The 24,082-nt window shown below is 47.0% G+C and overlaps 1 protein-coding gene across 2 annotated transcripts in view; it reads right to left on the bottom strand.

Annotated features, from left to right (window-relative positions):
• Nucleotides 1-5,189: 5,189 nt before the first annotated feature.
• LOC108495262 overlaps nt 5,190-24,082 on the bottom strand; it is a 268,389-nt gene continuing 249,496 nt past the window's right edge. Inside the window, exons 5-8 of one of the 2 annotated variants that reach the window (XM_017810778.1) lie at nt 10,858-11,071; nt 10,106-10,271; nt 8,755-9,124; nt 5,190-7,099 (exon numbers count right to left, since the gene is read on the bottom strand). In XM_017810778.1, the coding sequence (XP_017666267.1) occupies nt 10,925-11,071 (147 nt within the window). In that variant the 3' untranslated portion in view covers nt 5,190-7,099; nt 8,755-9,124; nt 10,106-10,271; nt 10,858-10,924. Of the gene's footprint in view, nt 7,100-8,444; nt 9,125-10,105; nt 10,272-10,857; nt 11,072-24,082 lie in introns of those variants that run through there. The other variant, XM_017810779.1, reaches the window with a different exon arrangement.

The following is a 24,082-nucleotide window of genomic DNA, read 5'->3' as shown; positions in this document are numbered from 1 at the left end:
TAAATCAGTAAGAACATCTGAGACACTGTCCTCCTGCATGCCCAGATACCCATGGGTTTGCTCCATGTCTCCTGCTTGCTCTGCAGCCCATGTGATGCTTTGTTTACTCACTGCACAAGCAGATACGTGCAACAGCCATTCCCCGGGAGAATGACTTGTCTCTGAGTCCACGGTTTTCTTGCGCTGGAGTCTGCAAACACTGGGCAGCTGATGTGTTCCCCTCCTCCCCGCTCAGCTACCCTCTGTGTTTTGGGTTCAGAGTGAAACTGTCCCAGACTCAGGGACCTCGGGAGAGCAGGACTTGGGAAACACGAGGAGAGACACTGAGGGCACGAGCGTATTATCAGAAAGAATTTGAGTGCTCCCAGCAGCTCAGCAGCAAATTAGAAAGTTTTGGCTCCCAAGAATGAGTTGTGTTGTTTGTTCCTGCATACTGCAGCTGCTCGTCCCTCTCCCTCCCCACCCCCCTCCTTTGGGTGGTTTATTACACACAAGCTACTAATGAATGGGAGCCGCTGTTTTACAGTACACCACACTTACAGGACTTATCTCTAGGCCTACCACAGATTTGACTGATCAACAGCAGGGCACCACCATCATAATTCTTCCTAGAAACAGGAGGATAAAAAGGGGTTTGTTGGAGGTTGGCTGTGTCTGCAGAGAATCCTGCCTGCAGGGCCTGCTGATGCCATCGCTAGCTGCTATGGTCTTTGGCCTAATAAGGTACAGAAACAAAGATTGTTCACTTGTTCAAGAATACTAAAGTACCCAAGTGACGGAAAGTGGAGGCAGCAGGGCACACATCCAAGTGGGATTAAGGCCACAAGTGCAACGTTACAGGGCTGACTGGGTGGCAGAGGGAATATCTGCCTCTGAAAAAAAAAAATCCAGTTCAAACATAATTTATAACATGTCACTCACAGTCAGAGGTGGCTGTCATTAAGAGTTAAATGTTGCATTGTGTTCAACTTATTCCGATAAGAATTCTCTAATCTGCTTATATGTTATCATAACTCACGAATAACTGGAGCGTGGGCATGGGGAGGGGGGGAGGCTGTCTGGGAAAGGATGGGACCCAGGCTGGGAGGCAGAAGTGCTGGAGCAGAGCTGGACTGCTGGGACCTCAGTGTAGAGTACTCACAGTCTCCAAGGACTCTGCAGTGAGTCTTAAAGCCTGCCAAGCCCATAATACTTGTCAAAGTCCAGACTCTACTTGGACATATGTACCTTTTTTTAGTTTTATGCACTTCTCCCAGATAGGGAGCCAGGCAGTAACACCTAGAGGATCTAAAATGGTGCATTCAGCCTCTGTTCAGCTGGTCTGTACAGTAGGGCTGTCTGTGGAGGATGAATTCCCCATAGCTGGAAGGCTTAAGAGGTGGCATTGAAGGAGAAAAAAATGGCCAGTGTCGTAGCCAAGTAAAAAGCCCTAAGTTAATACTGCTCACTGGAAATGGGACCAGGAACCCAACAGAACAGCAGTGAAGCAGCTTCTTTGGGGACAATATTAAATGCTGCTGACTGGCTTGGCAGTTTGGAAGCAGTAGGATTGTTTTCTCTGGCTTAGGGAAACCCAGCAACAGACCCCACTGAAGTTCAAGGAGCTAATTCAGGCCCAATCCTACTAAACTTTACAGGCTTACTAGGAAAACTTTTCCCTACATTTTTTCCCTACCTCATTTTAGGTAGAGAGAGAAAAACCTGTGTGGAATAAGAAGAATTAGAGTCATAGGATCCTGTCCATTCTTACCAGTCTCTCAATAGCAGCAGATAGCAATTACCCACTGTAATTCCCAGTTAGAAGTGTTTCTCTAGTGCAACTCGTTCAGAAAGCAGTAGTCTGTTTACTCACTGGCTTGGGCTACCTGGATCACATTACACCTGCTGGGGCTGCGAGTAATGCTGGAGGTTCATTTTAAACTGGGACTGTTGCTTTCATAAAGCCTTTAATGTCATAGGCTCTGGCTGTGTTCGAGATCTCACTCATCAAGCCAAGTCTTAAGGAGTTTGGGCTGAGACATCCCAGTCCCCCATTCCTCTGTCACTCAAGTCAAAGATCTCAGCTTTTCTGCGGTAGTTCAGTACCTGCTCTTCACGCCAAAACAGCCATCCCTCGACTTTACACAGTCACTGATATAACCTTCTCTTGGCTTTTCCAACTGCATTTTTTAGTTACAGACACCAGGGCCTTGTGTCGTATCTGGCCCTGACTGCTCTGCCAGGTGCCGGAGGATGAGCTACAAATGTGAGGGTACAGTGAGTCTGGAAGGAAATATTACTCACTAATAGCCCCAGGGGAGCAGTGAGCAGTCTCTGCACAGCTTTACCCTGGATGGGAACAAGATAGAGGTCACTGGAGTACCAGTGATGGAAGGGCTTCAAGAGTTTCCATGCCCCCAAACCCTGGATTGCCAGTTTGCTCTTGGTGCCTCTCCATAGCTTTCAAATTTAGTCCAGTCAAGGGAGTAGGAACTGAATGTCTTCCCTGCTTCCCTGAAACATCATTTTGGTATGTCATCTGTACCTGGCCTGACAAAAGACCAAGGGTCTTCAATTTTCCATGTTATAGAAACACTGTAGCAAGTATCCAGTTTTCTGAGTACCAATCTGAAATACAAACATCTTACCTGCTACCACAGTGCTGTCTTCACACGTGCTTGAAAGCTGACAGGTTAATCACAGTGAGCTCTTGGTGTCCAGAGGTGGCTGCTTCGTGTATGCCCATGGGATGCTGCAGGACACTGGAGCAGGGATGTGGAGGCTACAGGGGCTGCACAGTGTGTGTGCAGACACCACATAATGCCAGAGTGCATTTAAGTTTGTAGTCTCTACAAATCTAAGGAGCTGATAACTTCAAACCTCTGTCCTTTCAGAGAGCAGACACTTCACTGTAGCCACCTCTCCCCGCGGTGAAACAGCGGATGGACAAGATGGGAGCTGCATCCTCCCATTCCTCCCATCCAGCCACAGCAGCATCTGGAGCACACCTACACGTGGGAGGTGGACACACAGAAATGTATCTGAGGGTGGCTGTCCCCACGGGGGGATGTGTTTGGCCCTTGTGCAGCCTTAAAGGTGTGCATGTTCAAATACATTTGTCTGGATGCAAGTTATGGTAAACAAGCAAAAAAAAAAAAGTTTAAACACAGATGTAACTGGTGTGTGAAGACATGTTTCACCCGGCTCTGACCCTCTGAGTAGAGGCGGGTAGCAGATTAACTATGCAGCTCAGAGACCGTAAAGGCTTGCAGAGGAACAATTAGGCTAGAATTTGCATTTCATGAAATTGAACCTTTTATAAAACTTACAACACATCTAATGACAAAGATTTCTTCAAATAAGTATTTCCCTCTGATCTTTGTCACGTGGGGTTTGTAGCATCTTGCCAGTGTGTGAGAACCTAAAAATGTAAGAGAATATTTCAGAGAAAAATGAAGCTCACTGGTTTATCTTTACCATCTGTGTGGACTGTAAACAGAGAGAATAAATAAATAAATACTAAAAAATACATTTGTTTTAAATAAATGTGAACAAAGGGTTTGACACATTTGCAGTATGTAATACTGCTTTTAAAACATGTTTTTAACCACCTCACACGTTCAATTAAATACAGAAAACTCTCCAGGTTATATTTGCATTCTGGAAGAGCAGCTACAAAAGAAAGTGTAAGTGCAGCAAATCATTCTGAAAACAAACTGATTTGAAGATAGTATGAGTTCTCCTTGAAAAGCTGCAGCACCACTGACTTGTAATATTACTTGAAAAAGCTGCAAGTATCTTATTTTTCCTCATAAAAAAGACCCACTTTGGGAAGGACAGACTGACAGTTTGGTCTACACTCCAAGAAACTATGAGAAAAAAATCACTTCTAGCAGTATATTTTCAGTTAGGTCTCTTCTTTTCTCCAATATTCAGGGAAATTTCTAATGCAGTTAAAAGTCTTTACTTAAAAAAAAAAAAAGGCAGCAATAAATGATGGAACAAAACTGAATCCCTTTTCCAGGCAGTGACACTGCCACTTTAATAGTTTCCCACTGTACTTGGGGTTAGCTGCCAGAGAAGCCTTGTTCAGCCTATTTGGGGCCCCCATGAAATGCTGCAAGCGTTACTGAAATGAGCACTTGTCTTTTGTTGAGCTGCATGCTAGCACCATACAGTGCTGAGCTGATAAATCCACTTTTTCTAACACAAGCATTTTTCAAACAAAACTACCATGAGACTGATGAGTAATGCCAGCTTGCCAAAAAAAAAAAAAANAAAAAAAAAAGGCACACACCCCTCGCAGCCGCTGCTGACACTGACAGCTGTTAAATTCACATATTCACAAAATGAGATGAGTTACATAACTGGAAATTACAAGAGCAACTCACCAGTGAGAGGAACTGCTAAGCAAGGCATCGCTGGGGCTCAGGAAGGAATAGATCACACATTTCAATGTGTGCTGGCCCACTAATGACCACGACAAAGCTGAGCGCTGCCTGGAGCACACAAAGGTTACCGGGCACTCCACACCGCGCATCATCAGGCTGTTTGTAGTTTGTTCAGGGTTGGGGTTTTTATTCTGCAAAGTGAGGATGCATGTGGAAAAAAAAAATATACCAGTGCTGCTATGTGTGTTACAAACACAAGAGTAGTTTAAAAGCCCAAATGTCACTTTATGCAAGGCATGACACAAAAGCCTGACTCTAAAAGGCTTATCAGCAAGTCTTCAGCAGCTAAAAGACAGCAGTGGAGAAGGTGAAGTGTTGGGTAGAGTTAGGTTTGACAAAACCTAGGTGGGTTTTAATTTGCATCAAATCTTTCAGGGATATAAAAGCACTTTGCAAAGTTATTATTATTATTCTTATTTTATGCTGAGCTCAGGAGATGGTCTGTACTCTGCTGATGCAGGGCAGGAAGGCAGTGACAGAACGTCACCCCACCACCAGATCACCTGCCTTTATTTCAGTATCTATTTCTAGATTGGCTTGAAAAACTTTGACAAAAGCATCTGATTCTGGAAGAGCCGTGGGGCAGATGATGGAGGAAAGGCATCATTAAGGGCTCCTGAGAAATGACAGGCTGTGGAGCTGGTGTAACAGTGCAGAAGGAGCAGGGAGGGAAGATGGCAATGTTTGCAGAAGCTGCCAGACCCCCACGTGTTGCTGAGATTGCCAGAAATGGGGTTCTGAAGAGGGCTGATCTGGACATAAATCAAAGCACAAAACAATGCACGTCTGTATGAATAGCAACAAAAAAAATCCTGTAATTAAACGACCAGTAACCTCAAGCTAAATTTTTTACATCCAAAATAATCTATGCTTCCATTTCGTCTGCTCATGGCTGAATTCATTCTTGTTATATAGTAAGAGGTTTTGGGTGGTTTTTTTTATAAAAAGGATTCAACCTGGTAGAAAAACAGCATATAAAAGCTTTTTTATAGGCAAATTTATCAAATAAGAACTGAACATGAAATTACTAAACAAATGCATAAAGTTCCATGTGCTTTATCATGTTACCTGTAGTAAACTAGGTTAATGCAAAATCAAGATGCACTGACAAATCATGGGGAAAAAAGAAGAAACACAGAAATGAGTGTTTTGAGAGTGATGTCACCTAAGCAGGGGTGTAGGTACAGTCTGCTGCGTAGGAGAGCAGTGAAAGCATAAACAGAATACTAGATGTGCATTAAGCCACAAACAGAAATAGCTGTGAACAATGGCAAAGTCTGGTTGCTCTTGGAACCTTAATGTGAGGAAACATCCTTATAAAAGATGAGACAATAGCAGGTCTATAAATGGCAGTCCTGTAGGCAGGGAAGGATTAAGAACTTCCTATAGATCCTAAGGTATCAACATATATTGTAACCCTTTCACAAACGCTTCTGCAAGTGCTTCTCTGACTTAGTCCACCCAGAATAGGAAAAAGCATCAGAATTAGTTTGGCTTTTCCTCTGGATACCAGCCACACACACCCAAGGCAGAGAGGAAGAAGTAAAAGGAGAAGGAAGTGCAGCATTTGTTCAGGATGTTTTGCCAGCACACCTGTAAGTCCCAGCGTTCCCTTGCTCTCCCTGCTTCCTCCAGAACACACAGGCCTTTTTCCAACCCTGATCTGGGCCATGGCAACGTGCTTCTTTCTACAGCAGTGCTTCTCCATCTCTGTGAAGTGCTGGGAAACGGGGAGTTTAGACACCAGCAAACACAAACCAGTCCAAGGCTTCAACGTCCATTTATTACTTCTATTTTCTTTGTTTTATTTTGAAGTCAATTTTTTTTGTTGCTGTTTTGTTTACTTGCAGGGGTAATAAAATGCATTAATTTAATTGGGCATGCATTTAATCTGGAAACATTAACAAAATGCCTTCTAATGCCTCATGGCCCATGGGCTGAGATCTGTTCCTGTACAGCAAATATCCTCTGAGCTTTCAGGCTAGTACATTACTCTCTGATCACAGATTCTCTTGCAAATTGTCACATATTCTTCTCATAAAAATTTTAATAGAAGACTATGAGCTATGATTACTATTTAATACAATTTCACAGACCACCCGCAGCAAACTTGCCAAGGCCTCATGGATTACCAGTGATCCATAGGATAGGGGCTGGGAACCACCACAGAGTTTGGTAATTCTGACTGTTTATCTCTAGCACTGCCTTAAGCCCATTCATATACATCACTCCACTGAAACTAAACTAGCCTGCTCTTCAGAAAGTATTCCAAGGAATCAAATGAAGCTGAGTGAGCACTTCACTGCGCTGACGTGGAAGAGGAAGAACAATTGCCCCACTGCAACTACTGCTACCACCCCTGGATGTGGATGAACAGCTGAACACTGTGAAGAGATACAAAACATGCAAGTCCAGGACCTCTTTCAAGTGATGTTTGTAGATTTGCAGATGATAATAAATTCCATAGGACCTACAAAAAGTCAGCACTGAAGAATCACAGCAAGTCCAAGCTCTTGAGGTCTCCTCATTGTCGCCTCTGCCAACAGTTCCTCATTCCAAGACAGATGCTTTGGGGCAAATTTGGGGTAATTTTCATTCAAAATTCCAGTGGAATAGTTGTATCATCTGTTTTAGAAGTGATCCTCTGTTTGTCAGGTAGAACTTGGTCACTGAATGTTGACATTACAAAGACGGTATATTTAAAAAAAATCTGTTAAAAATTCTGCAGATACTTTTTGAAATACTGAAGATTCATCTTCCAGCTATTCACAGTCTTATTTTTAAATGTTTTTTTCTTAAAAACAAGAAAATGTGCTGTTCCTTACTGAGGGCCGTAGGCTCCATCATGCCAATCTCAGTCACACAAGGCACTCCCCTGAATCAACACGCTTCCTAATGGCAATAAATTGTTTTCAACAGAGCTCTGTTAAAAACCACTGACAACACAAAACTATGATTAGCATTCAGGGTAGAATTAAATAGTGTCACCATTGATATCTGCATGTGCAGGTGTTGGTCCTAAATTGTTTTATGGCACAATTCAGCCCCTATTCTTATTCCTCTTAATCTTCAAACAACCGCACTGGAGCAGATTACGCCAACCTTATGAGAGGTAGGACCTTGGCCAACAGACATCCATGGATTTGGAGGGATCTTCTGCAGAGCAAGGTGTTAATTGCAAGTAAATGTCAGATACTCTTGCTGTTGTAAAATGTGGGACTTCTCAGCAGTACAATGATATTTAACCCATAGTGCAGATGCTCTTCCTGAACTGTGTTTCATAGACCCATCTGTGCAGCCCCTCCAACCATGGGGGAACTGCTCAAAAGGGAAGTGACTGGAAGAGGGACATCAGAGCCAGGCCCTCTCCTGCGAGGCACAAGAAGTGTTTGGGCAAGATTCTTACTGGGATAAGTTCACACAACTTTTCTAAGACTGGGAACAAATACTGAAACAATTTTCTTCCTTCAGAGCAGTTTTAAAGTCACTTAAATTTTGAGAGCACTTTCCAACTGGGAGACTGCTCCTCAGTGTAGTTCCACTTACTCATATGGTGACCAGCAACTACTCACGTGAGCAATGTGTGAGGGTTTGTAGGAGTGGGAACAAAACACAAGAGCAAATCCACTTGCTCAGAAGGGCAAGCTTCTAGATTTGATAAAAAAATCAGAGGTCTGCAAAAGCTTCTCCCTCCCCCAGATAGTTTATTGCTTAAAATCCTAGAGGAAAAAATATCACATTCTCTATAAATATGATCTTAGCATGATCAATTTTTTTTCCTACGAAATTACATAATCAAATTTGTGGCTTGTCTATTTGTATTGCAAACCTGTAAAGGAAAGCTCTGTGAAACTCTCACACTTTCATTCCACACTATATTCTGGAGGTTACTTAATTTCCTATTTTAAAAATAAAATTACTTGGATTAAGAGACTTTTGAATCTTAAAAGAATGCACGTATTAGGGAAATTACTACCAGAAATAAATAACCCACTTTATTAAGCAGTCTCCTAGTTTTTATAATATTAAGGAAAAACCCCATACTTTATAGACATCTAATTTAACACACATCAGTCAGTTTCGTTTGCAAGCTCAAAATCCAGAGGTAAATAAAATATTCATTTGTTTTGGAATATGTAAAGTATTAATTTTTCATATATTAATGCACTGAAGTACTTGATACAATATTGTTAGGGAAGGATAAAATAGTTTCCAGAGGGGTTTACTTAAGGAATGGTTACTGCAAATAAAAACTTTCAACTAACAAGGATTCTTAAAATAGTTTTTTAATATGCTTTTAATGACCTCTACTCCTCATACCTACCTCCTTGCTTCCCAAACTGTTTGTACTGTCCCCAATAACACTCAGTGGAAAGCTGTCGTTCCTGGCTAAATCCTTACTTAGGTTGGATGCTATGCCTCCGTTAGACAGGGTCACAAGGTCACAATCGATTTTGGAGGCCACCTGGAGAGTCCAGGCCGTGAACTGACTCAAAAAATTTATATCAGAGCTGGAATGGTCCACCTCCCAGGGCTCAGCCTGTGCTAACACCCCAACCGCAGGATGGAGCCTGCCAGGCCCAGCTCAGAGAGAGGCCAGAGTTGTTGACCCCGTTAGCTGACCTCTTCAAACTTCAGGAGAATTTTTCTGGCAGTTACCACGGTGACTGGGCACTCCAAGCTTATCCTTCTTACTGAAAAAAAAAAAAATTAAGAAGAAAAAAAATGTTAAAATCTACCTCGTAGGGATATCTCTCAAGAATCACATACGTAAATGTTTTAATTGTTTGCTTCTCTCCTTGGGCTGCTCTGGCTCTAACTGGTATATCTGATGTGAACACCAAGAAAGCAGTTTGGCTAAAAACATTTCAACTTCTGAAAAAATAATGCTCAGTGGATTTAACGAGTAGCATTTCTAGTATCTGCCAGTGATCGCAAATGACACACTAAGAGGTTTATTGTCAAATAATATTTATTTTTCTTTCTGCATCTTTCTCCAAATTACTGCCATTCCTTATTGAATTGAGAACAAACTGAGAAAAGGCTCAGGGAGAGGATTCTACGCTGCATTTGTCTTTTTTCCTCTTGAAAACTATCTGCCTGATGAAACATTAAGTATGCAGCAATATATTGCTTTGGGCTCTTAAGAAGAGACTGCATAACCTATTTAATGTACCATGAAATATTATTTAAGAGGAAAAAGCAAAAAAACCCCAAAAGTTGTCAGACATCATTACTGTTGTTTTTTTCAGGCACTTTGAACACTAATCATTTCACACATAAGATTTAGCAGGTAAGCACGGTCTCGTGATGCTGACAGAAAACACTTGAAACACATCAAGGGATCACAGAGCACACTAAGTAAACAAGAAAACAAAGTGCACTCTTCATTTCTAAAACAATAAGGGGAAAACTGGTGCTTCTTAATTTCATAGCAATCATGTATTATATACAAAGCTTTTATGTAAATTTTCTTCATGCTTCTATACTTGAAATAGCATCTCGCAAGAGGGAGCACTGAAGAGTACACTGCATTATAGCTGGAAAAATCCTACTTAAGGGCTCCTGATGGCAAACTGTCAATCAGTATTTCCCATTTGTTATGAACTGCTCATTTCTGGAGTACAGCTAAACAGAGATTTAATGATTGAAACTTTAATGGCATTTTGTCTCACACATGGTTCTGACGTATCTTCTGTTGTTCGAAGGGTTAAATATGAATATTCAAACTGTTGCTCAGCCACTGCTCTGCTCCTCCTGGGCTTTTCCACTGGCGGTGCTGAGATGGCAGAGGGGACCGAGCTGCTGAGTTGCCTCTCATGGGAGGAGATCACGCAGACCCTGTGGGTGAAAAAATAAAGCAAGAGATTTGGGTATGAAAAGCAAAAAAGCACATTACTGATCTTTTGTTCCAGATTTATTTTTCATTTCTGCTGGAAGGATGAGAAAAATTCAGTCCAGCATATGTATGTTAACTAACATTAAAAAAAAAAGTGAATACAGACACAGTACAGGACTCTTTCTCCTTTCAAGACTGGTTCAATTACTTTGAAATATCATATGCCTCGATGCTAAATAGATACATAGATGCACGATAATATTATTTAGCAATTTTGAATTAAACATGAAAACAATTTAAACTAAAAACACTTAAAGATTGTTTTCCTATTATTAAGGATGTGTTAGAAAAGGGCTAAGCCTCTCATTAGGAGATGAATTTTTTCATTTGTGTTTTTGTTACGGCTATACGAGATGGTTTTATGTTTTCCCTTTTTTACTCTGCATGAAATAATGTAAATCGAAACAATCAGGTGACTGATTAATAGCCTAGTGGGGAGAAAAGATCTGTTTGTTGCATTTTATTTTATTTTTTGCATTCTTTTTGAACAACACTGTAGATATAAGCATGTGCCTTTCAATTAGATACCATGATTTATGAAGTCATGCTCAGGGCTAGCCAGGTTGTTGACTCAGATCAGAGCTATGATGCCAGCTCATTCCCTGGTGACAAACACTGACTGTCCTTCCCGCAGCCAGGCACCCCTGGCAGCCTTATGAAAAGACCTTGTGGTTGGCAGAGCACTGAGCAGGAAATGAGGTCCTCTCCGGTTTGGGACAGAGATGACTGGAGTTACAGAAAGCTGTAAAGCAAAATCAGCGTCTCCTGAGTCACAGACTTTAAGCTCTAGTGGACCCCACAGTTCCCAGTGTGACCTGGCCCACCAGCACTGCATCGCCAGCACACCCCCCAGCCTCCCACTGATTTCCCAGGGGAGCACTCTGCAAACTGCAAGTCCATCATGAGATGGGACCAATTTCATGTGGGAGAGGGGGAGACAGAGCACTACACCCCAACCAGGTTCTGGTGCTCAGCACCCTCCTCAGGGGACACTTTTCTCCCTCATCTCCACTAGAGAATTTTTGGCACATTTCAAGATGCTTTTCTAACAATATCACAAGGCTTTTATCTTGGCCTATAGCTTAGGGATCTTTTGTGTGGCCTACACTCTTCTAGGAATTGCACATATAAATCACTGGAAAGCAGGAAATCCTTAAGACCTAGTGGGAAGCTGTATACTATGTTTGCTTCTTAGCATAGACAGCTGCAGACCACAGAGCATCTTACCATATAGGTACTACAGCAACCCAGACACCTGGACTCAAAATGGGGGAACTCAGCCCCCTGTTTCAAAGATCTCTGAGTCATAAGGGAGCTTCTGGAAAGGGGTTGGAAACTCTTACTGAATTCATGGGGTAGAACTCCCTGATGTTCTCTGTGTAACACTTTCAGTCCGAATTCCCTCAATGCAATTGAAACAATAATATTTAGACCATTTGGGGATGAGATTATTGCTTTAATAAATTGGGGTTTTATTGGTTCATTGTGGCAAATAAGCCCCCGATTGATTTTGCTCCTAATCAGCATGGAGAATGCATTCCGCTGTAATTAAATCCCGTGTAACTGGGCACTCTGTGTTCACTTGTCTCTTCGCTTGCAGTGGCATGAGATACAGCACATCAAACGCTATACTCTACACGATAGGCACCCTGCCAGCCCGGGGAACGATGATGCTGGCCCGCCTTTAGTGTGCTTACAAATGAGTATAGCTGGAGCACGTACGGAGCAGCGGGTATCGCTTGGGATACGCAGAAAGTTATTAGAGGAGGAAGATGGCCAGGGATAAGGTCTTTTCTCTCGAGGAAGGTTTGAACCCTCTCTCTGAAAAGGCTGCGAGAGACGGCCCCCCTCCCCTTCCCGCAGGTCCCCAGAGCCCCCGCCGCGACTCCTCCGCCGCCGCCCGCGGGGCTCCGGCCGGGGCGCCCGGGGCAGCGGGGTCCCCTCCGCCGGCGGGAGCGCGGCCGGGCTGCCAGGCGGGCAGTTTTGAAGAGTCGATCTTCATAATACAAATCCCCCGGCTTCGCCTCCCCGCCAGCGGCGCGAGCCAGCTTTTTAATTGAATCCCGGGGATTTGGCCGCGGCCGAAAGCCCCGGTTCGGGCCCCAGCGCAGTGGGTCCCCCCTCCCGAGAGCGGGACCGTCTCTCGAGGGCTGATCTCTCGCCTCTAAAACCCAGAGAAGGGCGGGCTCCGGGGGCCTGGTTGAGCCCCCCGCCCCGGGCCCCCGGGAGACAGAGCGCGGGCTCGGCGCACCCCGGGGCTGGGGGCGGCGGGGGGGCCGGGGGGCAGCTGGCAGGGCCGCGGCTGCTCCCGCCTCTCGCCCGGGCAGCGCTTTAGGGGGGGCTCAGGCCGGATCCTGCCCATTCTATACGTTAATGCTCTTTTCTCTCCGGCTGCAGGGAAGCAGGCCAGCGGATAATTACCCCTCACTGCAATCCGCAGAGCTGGCCTAATCCGAAAGCTCAAGTGCCCGTAAGTAAAACTTCAGGAAAAGTTATTGAAACTGACAAATACAGGGTGACAAATAATCAATAAAAGCCCAGTGCCACATCCTTTATTGTTTCCAGGCACTAACAGCAAGTAATGAAACCTCGGCGAGGACAGGGGAGGGAGCAGCAGGGACCGGGCGCTGGGCTGGCTCCTGGAAAGCCCCCACTGTAAGAAGCCCAGGGAAGGACCTGGCAGCAGAAGGGGGACGATCCCGTCCCCCTGGGAGAGAGGAAAATGTCAACCACCCCCCTCGACACCCCTCTCTCCCCCAGGTCCTCCCTGCTGCCCGGTGGCGGGGCCGGGGCGCTCCAGGCTGGGCGAGCCCGGGAGGCGCCTGTCCGGCCGGGAGCTGCTGCCCGGACCCGCGCGCAGGGACGTCCCGGAGCCCGGTGCCACTCGGCAGCCTCGGGCCACGCACCTATTTCACGCACCCGCACAAAACCCCAGGCCCTGTAATCTGAGTTCTGAAATATATAACACCCCTGGACACCCAACGCGCTGCTTCTCATTAGCATCTCGGCCCTGGATTTTCCACGCCGCAGTTTCTAAAGTTTCAGCGAAGGACGCTGGGCTAGATAAATCCGTGCTGTCGTTTCTCTCCCTTTCTGTCTCTCCGAATTAAGTTCTGATCTATCAGTTTAAACACTGGCCAGAAAGTTGATTCACTTTCTGTTAGGATTTCGGGTTAAACCGGGGGCTCCTCCAGTGTCTTTAAGCTTTTGAGCTGTGTAAATGAACTGCAGTGTCACATAATCGATGGGGAAAACTCAGCTGTCACAGATACGAAAGCAGCCTTCTGCCACAGCAATAACGTGATTTGGCATTTCAAAGTTTGGAAACGTGCTGTCTGCGCGTCCGGGGCTCGAGGAGGAAGAACTGAGCAGAAGAACGGGGGCGAAGCTCCGGGGCAGGCGGGGGGACAACCCCCAGCCCCGGTGGCCCACAAGCCCGGCAGCCCCAAGCCCCGGCGCCCTGCACCGCGGCACCCGCTGCCGCTCCACTGCCGCTCCCTCCCTCCCCGACACACGCTGCGAAAGTTGTTTCCCAACTTTGGCGTTTGGGGAGGGTTGACCCAGAACAAATCTCAGTGTCTCGGTGGCCTTTCCAAAGCGGCCGTGCCCCCCCGCCCCGAGCCTGCGGGACGTGCCCATCTGGAGCACGCACCGTGAGAGCAACTGTGCCGCGTACAGCCACAGCGGCCATCAGTCACTAAAAGCCACACGCTTCAGTGGGCCGAGGATAAAACGAAGTCCTGGTGACGCCTGGTTAAACCACTGACCCTCTTGCGAGGGCTGGAGAAGGGGGGGAGGCGACCCCCTCCCGACAAGCCCAGCTTTGGGGGGCGATCCCGCAGTGCCACTCACCCCGGAGCCGGCAGCGCTATCCCCAGGGGGACTCAGCACAGCCTTTTCGGGGTGTCTCACAGGGAGATGAGGGACGGGGAGGGCCCCGGGCAGAGCCCCCCACCCGGCCGTGCCCCTGGGGCGACAGCGGGGCCGGCTCGCGTGGGCACAGGGTTCCCACTGAAATGTTTATTTTTATATCAGCTTGGGTGGAAAAACCAACCCACGGGCAGGGTGTGCTCTAAGCCGCGGGGTAACCGCTGCCCTCGGCCCCTTGTCGCTCTGCACCCCCGATTTACTCTCACACAAGGAAAACAACTTACACAGCATGTTCAGATGCTTTCTGGAAGGGGAGGGCTTTAGCTTCAAATTAGGAAGCTCTCTCAGATGAACGATAAATTCCCCTTTGGTCTATGGTGTTTGATCATATCTTTGTGGTTTTGTCCTCACCACAAAGGGCCCCGTAGGCTGAACCAAGAAACAGGATTTCAGATAGTTTGATTTTACATAAGGAAACTGTTGCATTTGTAATATCATAAGACTCTAAAGGGAAAAATAAAACCTCTGTAGCTGAGACAAGGAGTGTGCCTAAGTGCCACTACATTTCAATCCCGATCTGGATATAATTTAAGTCTCCTTTGGCTTACAGTAATATACTCTCCAACCTTGAGGCTATCCAAAGGGGGGATTTAATGAGGACGAGTTTATACACTTATATAATTTAGAGGTTTTGCTGTAGCTGTAAAATGACAATTGGTACATGTGTAGTGCAAAAGAGCTGAAATCTCATCCAGGAACCAAGTTGGCTATTTCTGAAGGAGCTGTCATTTCCAGCAGGGGGGCACAATGAGAAGGCCAGGAGCGATGGAGCTCTGATCTCCACCAAGGAGAGATAACCACCTGATTAAAATGGGGCTCTTGTTCCCTCGTTACTCGATCGTCGTGTGAACTTACCTTATTTACAATTATAGGCAATGAGTGAGTCGCCCAGATTGCGATATACCTATAGCTTTGGGTTAACCCCTCCCTCTGTTATCAAGACCATCTCTTGGACAGATTTCTGGACCACTCATAACATGGGAGCACATATACGCTCTTAAGGAGGGAGGGGATATGTTCAGAGCCCTGTACTGCGAGCGCAGCATGTATACCCTCCCACACGCCCCCCACCTGGGAACCGAGTGGGAGGCTGGGCCCAGCAGAACCAGCCTGTCGACATCAGGATATTTACAGCGCTCAGACACGTGTGTGCACCACCAGAAAGCAAACGGACCCGGTATTAGGTGAAGTACTATTTTGTACTCCACATCTGGTATTTGCTCATTTTCCAGGTGAACTCAGGCACGGCGGCTGTTGGAGGACACCCCCCACCCCCACCCCCCTCGGGTCACTCTGGAGTCCAGATGTGGACCCATGGCATCAGACAACGATGTACATCTATGCTGAGATTCAACTTTATTCTCCATTTTAATATTAAATGGCGCAGTGTTTGCCAGATTATTATCCCACTATTGCTTGTGCATTTGTCTCTTATGTCTAGTGCCTGTCATTACACAAAGCGTTTTGAAGAGCTAATTTCAAAAGACAGAAAGTCTACACTTACTATAAAAGTCATTAAATTAGCATGACAAGCATAAAGTTCCTAGGTTATAATTTGGTTATAGATCTGAAATCTTCCCTGCTTTTTCTCTCTCTTGAAGGATGAAGGCTGAAGCGAGACACTGACTCGAAGTTAGGACAATTGAGATGTTGATTGCTTAGTGGAGAAACAGGGAAGAGATGCGGGGTTCATCACCACCTTTCTGGCAGTGCAGTGGGTGACAAGAAGGAGTTCTGGTTTTCCCTCACGTCTCCCAGCAGCCAGAGAAAGGTGTGATCAGGTGGGCTTCTACTGCAACAGGTGGGAACAAAAAAAAATACATTTCGATGCATTTCTCGTCGATTAAAATGTTGCTGGAATAGCAGGACTCGCCTTTTATATCCCGTTAAATGCTAAAATGGGAAGATGTGTTATAAAAGCAGCCATTGGCTGTTTCCCCTAAAGCTGCAACATCCCATTCATTTTAATCGCTTCTTCATTTCGGAAGAAAGCCGGGGAGAGGAGGGGGAGAGCTGCTTCCCTCAGCTCCGTGTGCATCTGCAGTGACGGGGGACTGCAGGAAGCCCCGGTGGTGCCAGGACCGGCAGCGTGGGAGCGCCCGCTCTGCCCGGTCGGGCATCCTCTCCCTGACACGTTGCATTTCGATAACGAGAAAATTAGAGAAGGGACGAGGCATTCAAACACTGTGCTCGCAGAAGAGGCTGCCCTGGTAGTTATTTAGTCTAAAAATCTGCTGTCAACTTTTTTTTTTTTTCATCAGGATCAGCGAGGTGCGTTTTTGTGGGCTGGTTCGTTTGCTTTTTACCAGGCACGCTGCGAATTGTGGAAGCTTTCCATTTACCTTTTCTTCTTTAAGCGTTTTAATTATCATCACTGACCTGTTGGGCATACCTACAGTATCAATGTCCCTTTTACATCGCTGCCTTCCCTTTCTCTGCATGTTTCTGCTATTTAACACTTGCTACCTTTGCCATTAGAGTCCTAGAGTGACCCCCATGGGTATCTTTGAAAGAAAGACCCTCTGCATTCCAGCACTGCCTCCTTACCCAAGTAATAGCAAAGGGACCATTCAGACACATGGACCACACTGAAGCATTAATTAGGCTGATGAAATCCATAGAAATGTATGGATTCAGCATAATCGAGTTTCTTCTGCTGACTATAGTTAAGGAATACGTGAGCAGCTGGGAGAATAGAAAGTACTGTTAGGGTGAAGTCATGCATGTAATTGAGTATATTTAACATAACCATTTTAATGATCGGTGATTAAAAGTGCATCTACTTAAATTGTATACCTCTGCAATTTGTCCATATCAACTTTAGAGTACACACAAAGAAAAGGTCGTCATATAAATTTATAAACAAGATCCCTTCCTGGCTACACATGACTCGAGCTGGAATGATAACTCGGCAGCAGCGAAGGGGGGAAAGGCCTTTCGCGAGAAAATAGCTACGCCAGTGCGATATTAATTAATCACTAGTTTGGCCCCCTTTCTCTCTTGTGCAGTCACAGTATTAGAAGTGCATAATAAGTGAGTTTTCTTTTCATCCGTAATTATTTATAACAATTAGATCACTCGGGAAAAAAAATCCCTGGGTTTCTTTTCCATATTAAAGGAGTATCTTTTCTCTCGCCTGACTATACTGTGTGTGTTTGTATATATATACACATACACATACATATACATGTACAGGTACATATACATATACATACATATACACGTATATTTAAATACTATGCTTGGCGCTTTTTTTTTTTTTTCCCCCGCAGAAACGTTGCAGGAGACCTCGCAAAGAAACGATAAATTTTTAAACTTTTGTCGCTAAACTTGTACGTGGAGAGGTTAAGGGCTAGAAATACGGACAGTGTCTGGGCGAGAGGTAGTTCCTGGGCACGGCCGTGTCTCCTCGCAGGAGACCCCGCAGAATGGGAAATTAGCAGTCGAAATCTGCTAGTGGGGACTAGATCCCACAAAGCCCACGCGTTGGGAAGGCTGAGTGTCTCTCTCTCCCCTATTCAATCTGCCCAGGCTGGTTGCAGCGAATAAATAGAGTCATTGTGGAGCCCATACACAAACCGACCCAACTCCCTCCCCCATCCCTTCTCGCCCTCCCCCCGTCCCTTTATGCTTAAACGCACACGAATCTGCAACCGCTTTGCATTAAGAGGAGCCCAAACTTTTCTTCCCTTTACTGTACGACGCCTGTGGGAAAGGTTTATTCACACGTATGGAATATGTACTTATGTCTGAGAGACGGGGGTTCACGCTGGGTAAGGGCAAACAGGAGCCTGCCAGGGGCAGGACCCATCCTGCCCTCTCCCCGCCGAAGATAACGGTTCAAAGTAGCCAGATGCATTAAACAGCCACAAAAGGGACGAAGTGGGGGGGGGGGCGAAACATTCACTTAAGTTTCTGGTGGAAAACTTAAATCGCGCTGTCGCCCCCTCTCCCAGCATCGCTGCAAGGTGAAATCCATTTGGCCGCATCCCTCCCAAGCGGCCCGCAGCCTGGCGGGGCGGGCGGCAGCCCCGCGCCCGGGGAACTTACTCCGTGCAAGAGAATTTGCAGCCTTGAAAGCATATTTTTCTTCCAGCTATGGTGGCACTTAAATGATAATGTAGGCAATGAAACTAGGGAGATTTATATCTTTTGGAAAGTAGGACGAGCCAGATGGTAATAGCGTCATTAACAAACAAACTTAGGATCTGCAAGTGAAGCTTGAAATTGGGAAAGAGATCTAGAGAACAAAAGGAGCTGCTGTTGGGGGGGGGGAAAGAGTCCCTCTTCTGCCGGCCAAATCTAAGAGCACGGTCTGGAGGGGCTGCTCCTGCCCAGTGCTAGATAATAAACGATGGCTTTTTCCTCCCCTGTTGTGACTGAGAAAGGACAGAAAAAACTTTTGCAATAGGCAAATGTGGCATTTATTTATGTGTAACCCTTTGTAGTCTCAAGTGTCCCAAATGGGCCTTTAATTCAAATCCCTAGTTTAATACAGAGGATCGCTTCTCCCGAGTTTATTTTAGAGAAACAAAGCGCCGCTTGTGGAAGTTGAAGGGCCAAAAGTTCAGTAATTATTTTTTTGAATTAATAGTAACGAATAAATATTAAAGGTTAAACGTTATTTGCGGAGAGAGTGGAAGAATCTGCGGCATTTATTGTGTCCTCTCGTTTTTGGTTTTGGTTGGTTTTGTTGGGTTTTTTTAAGCCCCCCAAAACCGCTCACTGTTTGCTAGAAGGCATCAACACAGCAGCGGGTGAAGGTCCCAGGGCAGGGTCAGGATGCGAGATATTCGGCGGGGAAGCAGGAGGGACCCCCGACCGGGCTTCTCCCCTGCATCACTCTTCGGGTTGGCTCTCTAAACCCACCCCTGAGGGGTTCTCAATAGCCAGGGAAAAGGCCTTCCGCACAGATTTACCCAGCAGACAGTCCATAAACACCGGAGACCCACCAGTTCCAGGACTTCGGCAGGATGGATGGGCTGTTTGACTCCTAAATTTTAACCACTATGATCCCAAATGTTACAGAAATGTTTGGAGGTCTTTAGAAGATCCCTTCTGGAGTAAGGTTGATGGCTATTAGATGATTAATGATTTAAAAGATGCCTGTTAACAGCCCCAAGTTGAGAGACATGGACCCACGCTCTAAAGTAAAAATCTAACGTGTTTTTTTTTAAATGTGCTGGAGATCTTTAAAAGCCCCGAGGACTTACCCTTAAGGCATTATTCAAAGAAAAAAAAAACTGAGACTGGCGGTTCGTCACAGGCAATTGTAAAGGGTTTCAAAGGACCGATCAAACGAGTTGGAGAGTAATCTACATTAAAGTCCGGATGGCAGTGTTACAACATGCACCTGCAGGGTATTTGCTATCCGTGCCCCTTACAGAGCTACAAATCACCATTAAAGAAAGCTGCTTAAGCTTCCTCCGCGCTTCTAGAAAGACTTACTCGGGCTCCTTCACTTTGATATTTATACATCTTGTTATTGATAAGTGTGGGGCTGTTCAGCGCTCCCTTCCCCCTCCCGGACTGTCCCTGGGCACTTTTGCACCACCATTCCCTGCCCCCACGCCGCGCACGGCTCCAGGCGAGTGTCCAGGGAGCCCGGCCCCACGAACGACACCCATGGGCGTAGGGTTCCACCTCCCCTCTCTCGGAAATCTGCAATGTGCCGGGTCCGCGAGAAGTTTTGCCTTATTTTATTTATCTAGTTCCCCTCGGGCTCTGTCACCGGGGCGACCGGGGCAGCCCGGGCAGCATCGGCACGCGGGATGTCCCGGCGGATTTTCTCACAGTTGCGGGAGGCGCAGACATGGAAATGAGCTCATTGCGGGGGAGTGGCGGCCGCCCGGGCCGCCCCCGGCCCGGCCCGGCCCGCTGGGCCTCGGGGCGCCGGGAGATCGCCCGCTTTTTGAAGGCATTTGGAGGAAGTCCCGCGGTTTCACCCATCGCTGAGCAGAGCCCCAGAGCGGGCACGGTTAACCCTTGGCTCGCCGCGGGGCTGCGGCTGCCGCTCGGGAGAGCCCCGGCGACTCCCGCTCCCTATTGCGCCCCCTCTTTGCCCCGCACTCCCACGGGAAGCATCCCGTGTGCGCGGTGCTCCCCCCCTCCGTCAGGTGATGTCAGTGGGGAAAAGTAAAGTTGTAAAACAAACAAACAAGCCGGGAAAGGTACAGAAAAAAAAAAAAAAATTTTCCACCCACTCGAGGAGGAAAAGCTCAAAGGTCAACAGGGATTCATCAACCGCTTCCCACGGCTGCAGGCAGGGCGAATCACTCAATCTGGATTTCTCTTTCCTGTACTTTTAGTGATCAAATCTGTGTTTTCAATACTTCCCTCGAGTGGGTTTTTGCAAACGAACGAAAACCCCACCCGTCGCAGGTGTGAGGCCGGTGCCCCCGGGGCTTAGTGCCCGCCGACGGCCCGGCTGAGCGGGCGGGGGCCGGGCAGCCCCGAGGCACAGCCCCGGGGATCCGCATCGCTGAGACGTGGTGGCTCCTGCACCGGGCAGCTGCGGGAGCACCCCGGGAGAGAGTAGAAAGGGGCTTCGCCGAACTGGCGGCGTAAGAGGATGTAGTTGGTTTGCCAAAAATTAAATAAATAAATAATTTTTTAAAAATAAACACAACACAGTGAAGGAAGGGAAAATATCCCGAATTCGGTGTATCCACCTCATCTCTTGGCAGCCCTGGCAGAGATGGGCTGCTCACAGGGCTGGTACCCATAGTCCTGCCCGTTCCCCTTCCCCCACCCCCCTTCGATGACGGGCCCTTCTGGCGCAGCAAAGCGCGCATTGCTGGGGCTGGGGGGAGCTGCGACGGGGCGGGAGCCCCGCAGCGCTGCCAGTGCCCAGCGCAGAACTTTGCCAAATCAACTCCACTCCGCGGAATTGTCCTCAGAGGGGCCAGCGGTGAGGAGGGGAGCGAGTCCCGACCCCCCGACCTGCCCATCCCAGGCAGGGCTCCTCCAGCGCAAGGGAAAAACCCGCGCAGCGCACAAAGCTCGAGGCGCTCCGCGGGGCAGCGCGCAGCTGGGGCAGCGCGCCAGGAGAGCGGATGCGCGCTGGGGTGCGCGACCTCCCCTGCCAGAAGTCGCTCAACTTCTCTCTTGGAGCCCTGTCCTCGCAGCCGTGCCCCCCTCGGGGAAGGCTTCCTGCTGATGTCACGGTGGAGCGGGAGGGTTTGGGTCGATGGGGCCGGACTAGGGGGGAAGGGGCAGGAGCCCCCCAGGGCAGCGGGCGGCACAGAGTGGGGCGTCGCCGGGGGGCCCGTCCCGCCGCCCCCTCGGGGCTGGCGAGCTCTGACACGTCTCCTGCCACATAACGGCGTGCAAAACTCGCAGTCGCCTCCAACTGTTGCAAAACAAACCGCCAGCACGTTTACAGGGTTGGCAAGAAGGTGGCGAACAGCAGCGCCGAGAGCTCAAAGCCCCCCGGCTGCCCCCGCCGGCCCGACGCCCCCCCGGGCCCGCAGCTGATGGGGCGAGCGAGGGGCGAGCGCGCCTTGGGCCAAGCGCTAATTTGGTGTGTACGCTTAAGGCGGCCATCTGAGGGCTGTATAGCAACGAGGGGAAAGGGGTGTATTCGCGACTGGAAGATTTAGGTTGTTGCTAGGATGTGAGAACAAAAAATCTTCAATAAGTCGGGGAGGGGGGAGGACGGGGCAGAGGGGGAGGAAGGGGGGTTACAAGGTTTGTCACAGGGAAAAGTGCAGACATCTGCTGGAACTTCCATATCTAAGCTGTTCATTTACAGGAGCCAACTTCTGAAATCTCCACAATTAGATCTGCATTGTTCTTTCTCAACAACACTGCCTAGAAAGAAAAGGTCTTCTCTGTCGGGGCCAATCCAACGAAGCGTTTGACGTTATTAAATAATAAAGCGATTGTGATTTACATTGTTGTTCAGAAAAAGGGCCAATTATCCACTGTTATGTTGCCATAAAGATCATATTAACTCGAATTAGTAATCAAACAATATGCTAGCGTTAAAAGTATAGAGAGGACAACGCGACTGGTCTTGTTGCATCCTCACTTTTCCTTGTAAAACCAGAAGCATAAATACACTTGAAAGAAGCGCAGAAACTTCATCCTTAACGGGAAAAAAAGTGAAAGAGGTACCAGCGTTTGTGATTAATGGTCCCTTGTGTTGACTGTTTTCAATTAATTCAAAGCCATTCAAATCTTATATTGATTTTTCTGTTTACGAATTAAGTCTCCTTTCGAATATCACGGGAAATGTTCCACGGTGCTCCACGGACGGGGACGATTTTTTTTTTTTTTAATTGGTGTAAAGTCCGAATTAGAATTTGGATTTTTGGGGTGCTTTTTTTGTTGTTTTTGTTTTAATTTTAGTTTTGGTTTGGGATTTTTTCAGAGTAATATTTTTAAAGGGCTTTTGAGTTCGATCCAAAGACGAACCTCACCATCACCAAAACGCAAACCCAGCCGCATCCCTGCACTCTAGCAAATTTCCTCTGCCATAATCAAATAATTATTTTTAGTAAAGCAGTTATTAGGTTTATAACTCATTTGCCACTTAAATTTGTGCAACCAACCAAGGCGATCTAAATAGGTTTGAGTTGCCCCTTGGGTCCGGGATGTAAGCGGTAAGAAGGAGGATTAATTATGGGTGTGTGCAGCAGGAGGACACAAAGGCTGTCCGGTGGCGCGGGGAGCAGCGGCGGGTCGCAGCCCCTTGCCCGGGCGGGGCCGGGCACCCCCCGGCAAAGCCCCAACTCCGCTGCGTTTATTATTAAGCTGCCGCGGAGCGAAGGCTGGGGCTGGGGGAGCTCCAACTTGTTGGCAGTAAACAAGGCGCTGTCAGGTGATGATGCTCCGGCGCTTTCGAAACATCCCGAACAAAGTGTAAACGAGACGTATTTTTCATATAGGAGCATCGATATGATCTCTTCTCTCCCATGTAGACAAGGTCCATTCTTTTGTGCGCGGGATGACAAGATCTGACCTCTGGAAACGTACTCCAAGCACCCACCGACATCAGCCTGTTAGTTCTAATGTCATTTATTGCCGACACGTTTTGTTATCAGCTGCTGGGTGGGGGTGGGTGGGACTGGGGGTTACTCGGAGCCCAGGTTAGCTGTCAGCTTCTCCCGTTTAGCAGTACCCAGGCAAGAATGGCTTTGCCAAACTGTTCCAGGAGCTGATGCTATTTGTTACCACGATTAGGGGGGAAAAAAGAACATTCACACTAACATGGGTTTCTATAAGCAAACGCCGAGCAATTTTCCTCAGCGCAATGCATCAGCAAGTATATCCAAAAGGGCTTAATCTACTTCTTGCAGGTTAGGTGCAAGAGGAATCAGCGAGGGCTGCTCCGGGATGCCATGAAAATCCCAGCTCATTGGCTTGGCCGCGATAGGACGAGGCACATCAAATGCGAGGCGGAGAGGGACAGACTCAATCATCCCCCTTGGCTGAGGAGTGAGCCCTGGCTCTGGAAATAATTTCGAATAAAACTTGTGTAACCAACTGTAACCATCTAGCTTCCTCTGAGCAGATCGTTGAGAGGGGGAAAAAAGTTAAAAAAAAAAAAAAGTGACAGAAATAAGACAAGAAAAACAATCTGGACCGAATTAACAGGAGCATAAAGTTTTTATCCGTGTATAAGGATAATATATTAAGCCAAAAAGGAGACAGGTTATCTCAAAACAGGATTAATATGTGTTCGTATGCAGGATTAGACCATCTCATCCATTTAAAAACAGTGCCTCTCCTCCTCCCCACAACACTTTATTATATATAAAAAAAAAAAAAAAAAAAAAAAAAAAAAAAAACTTTCCCCCCTGGAAGCACTTGGAAAATG

This window comes from Lepidothrix coronata, unplaced genomic scaffold, assembly GCF_001604755.1.
Source record: "Lepidothrix coronata isolate B3197 unplaced genomic scaffold, Lepidothrix_coronata-1.0 Scaffold29, whole genome shotgun sequence".
NCBI lineage: Eukaryota > Metazoa > Chordata > Aves > Passeriformes > Pipridae > Lepidothrix > Lepidothrix coronata.
Note: the sequence above shows the minus strand (reverse complement) of the source record. Positions and strands in the feature narration are given on the sequence as shown.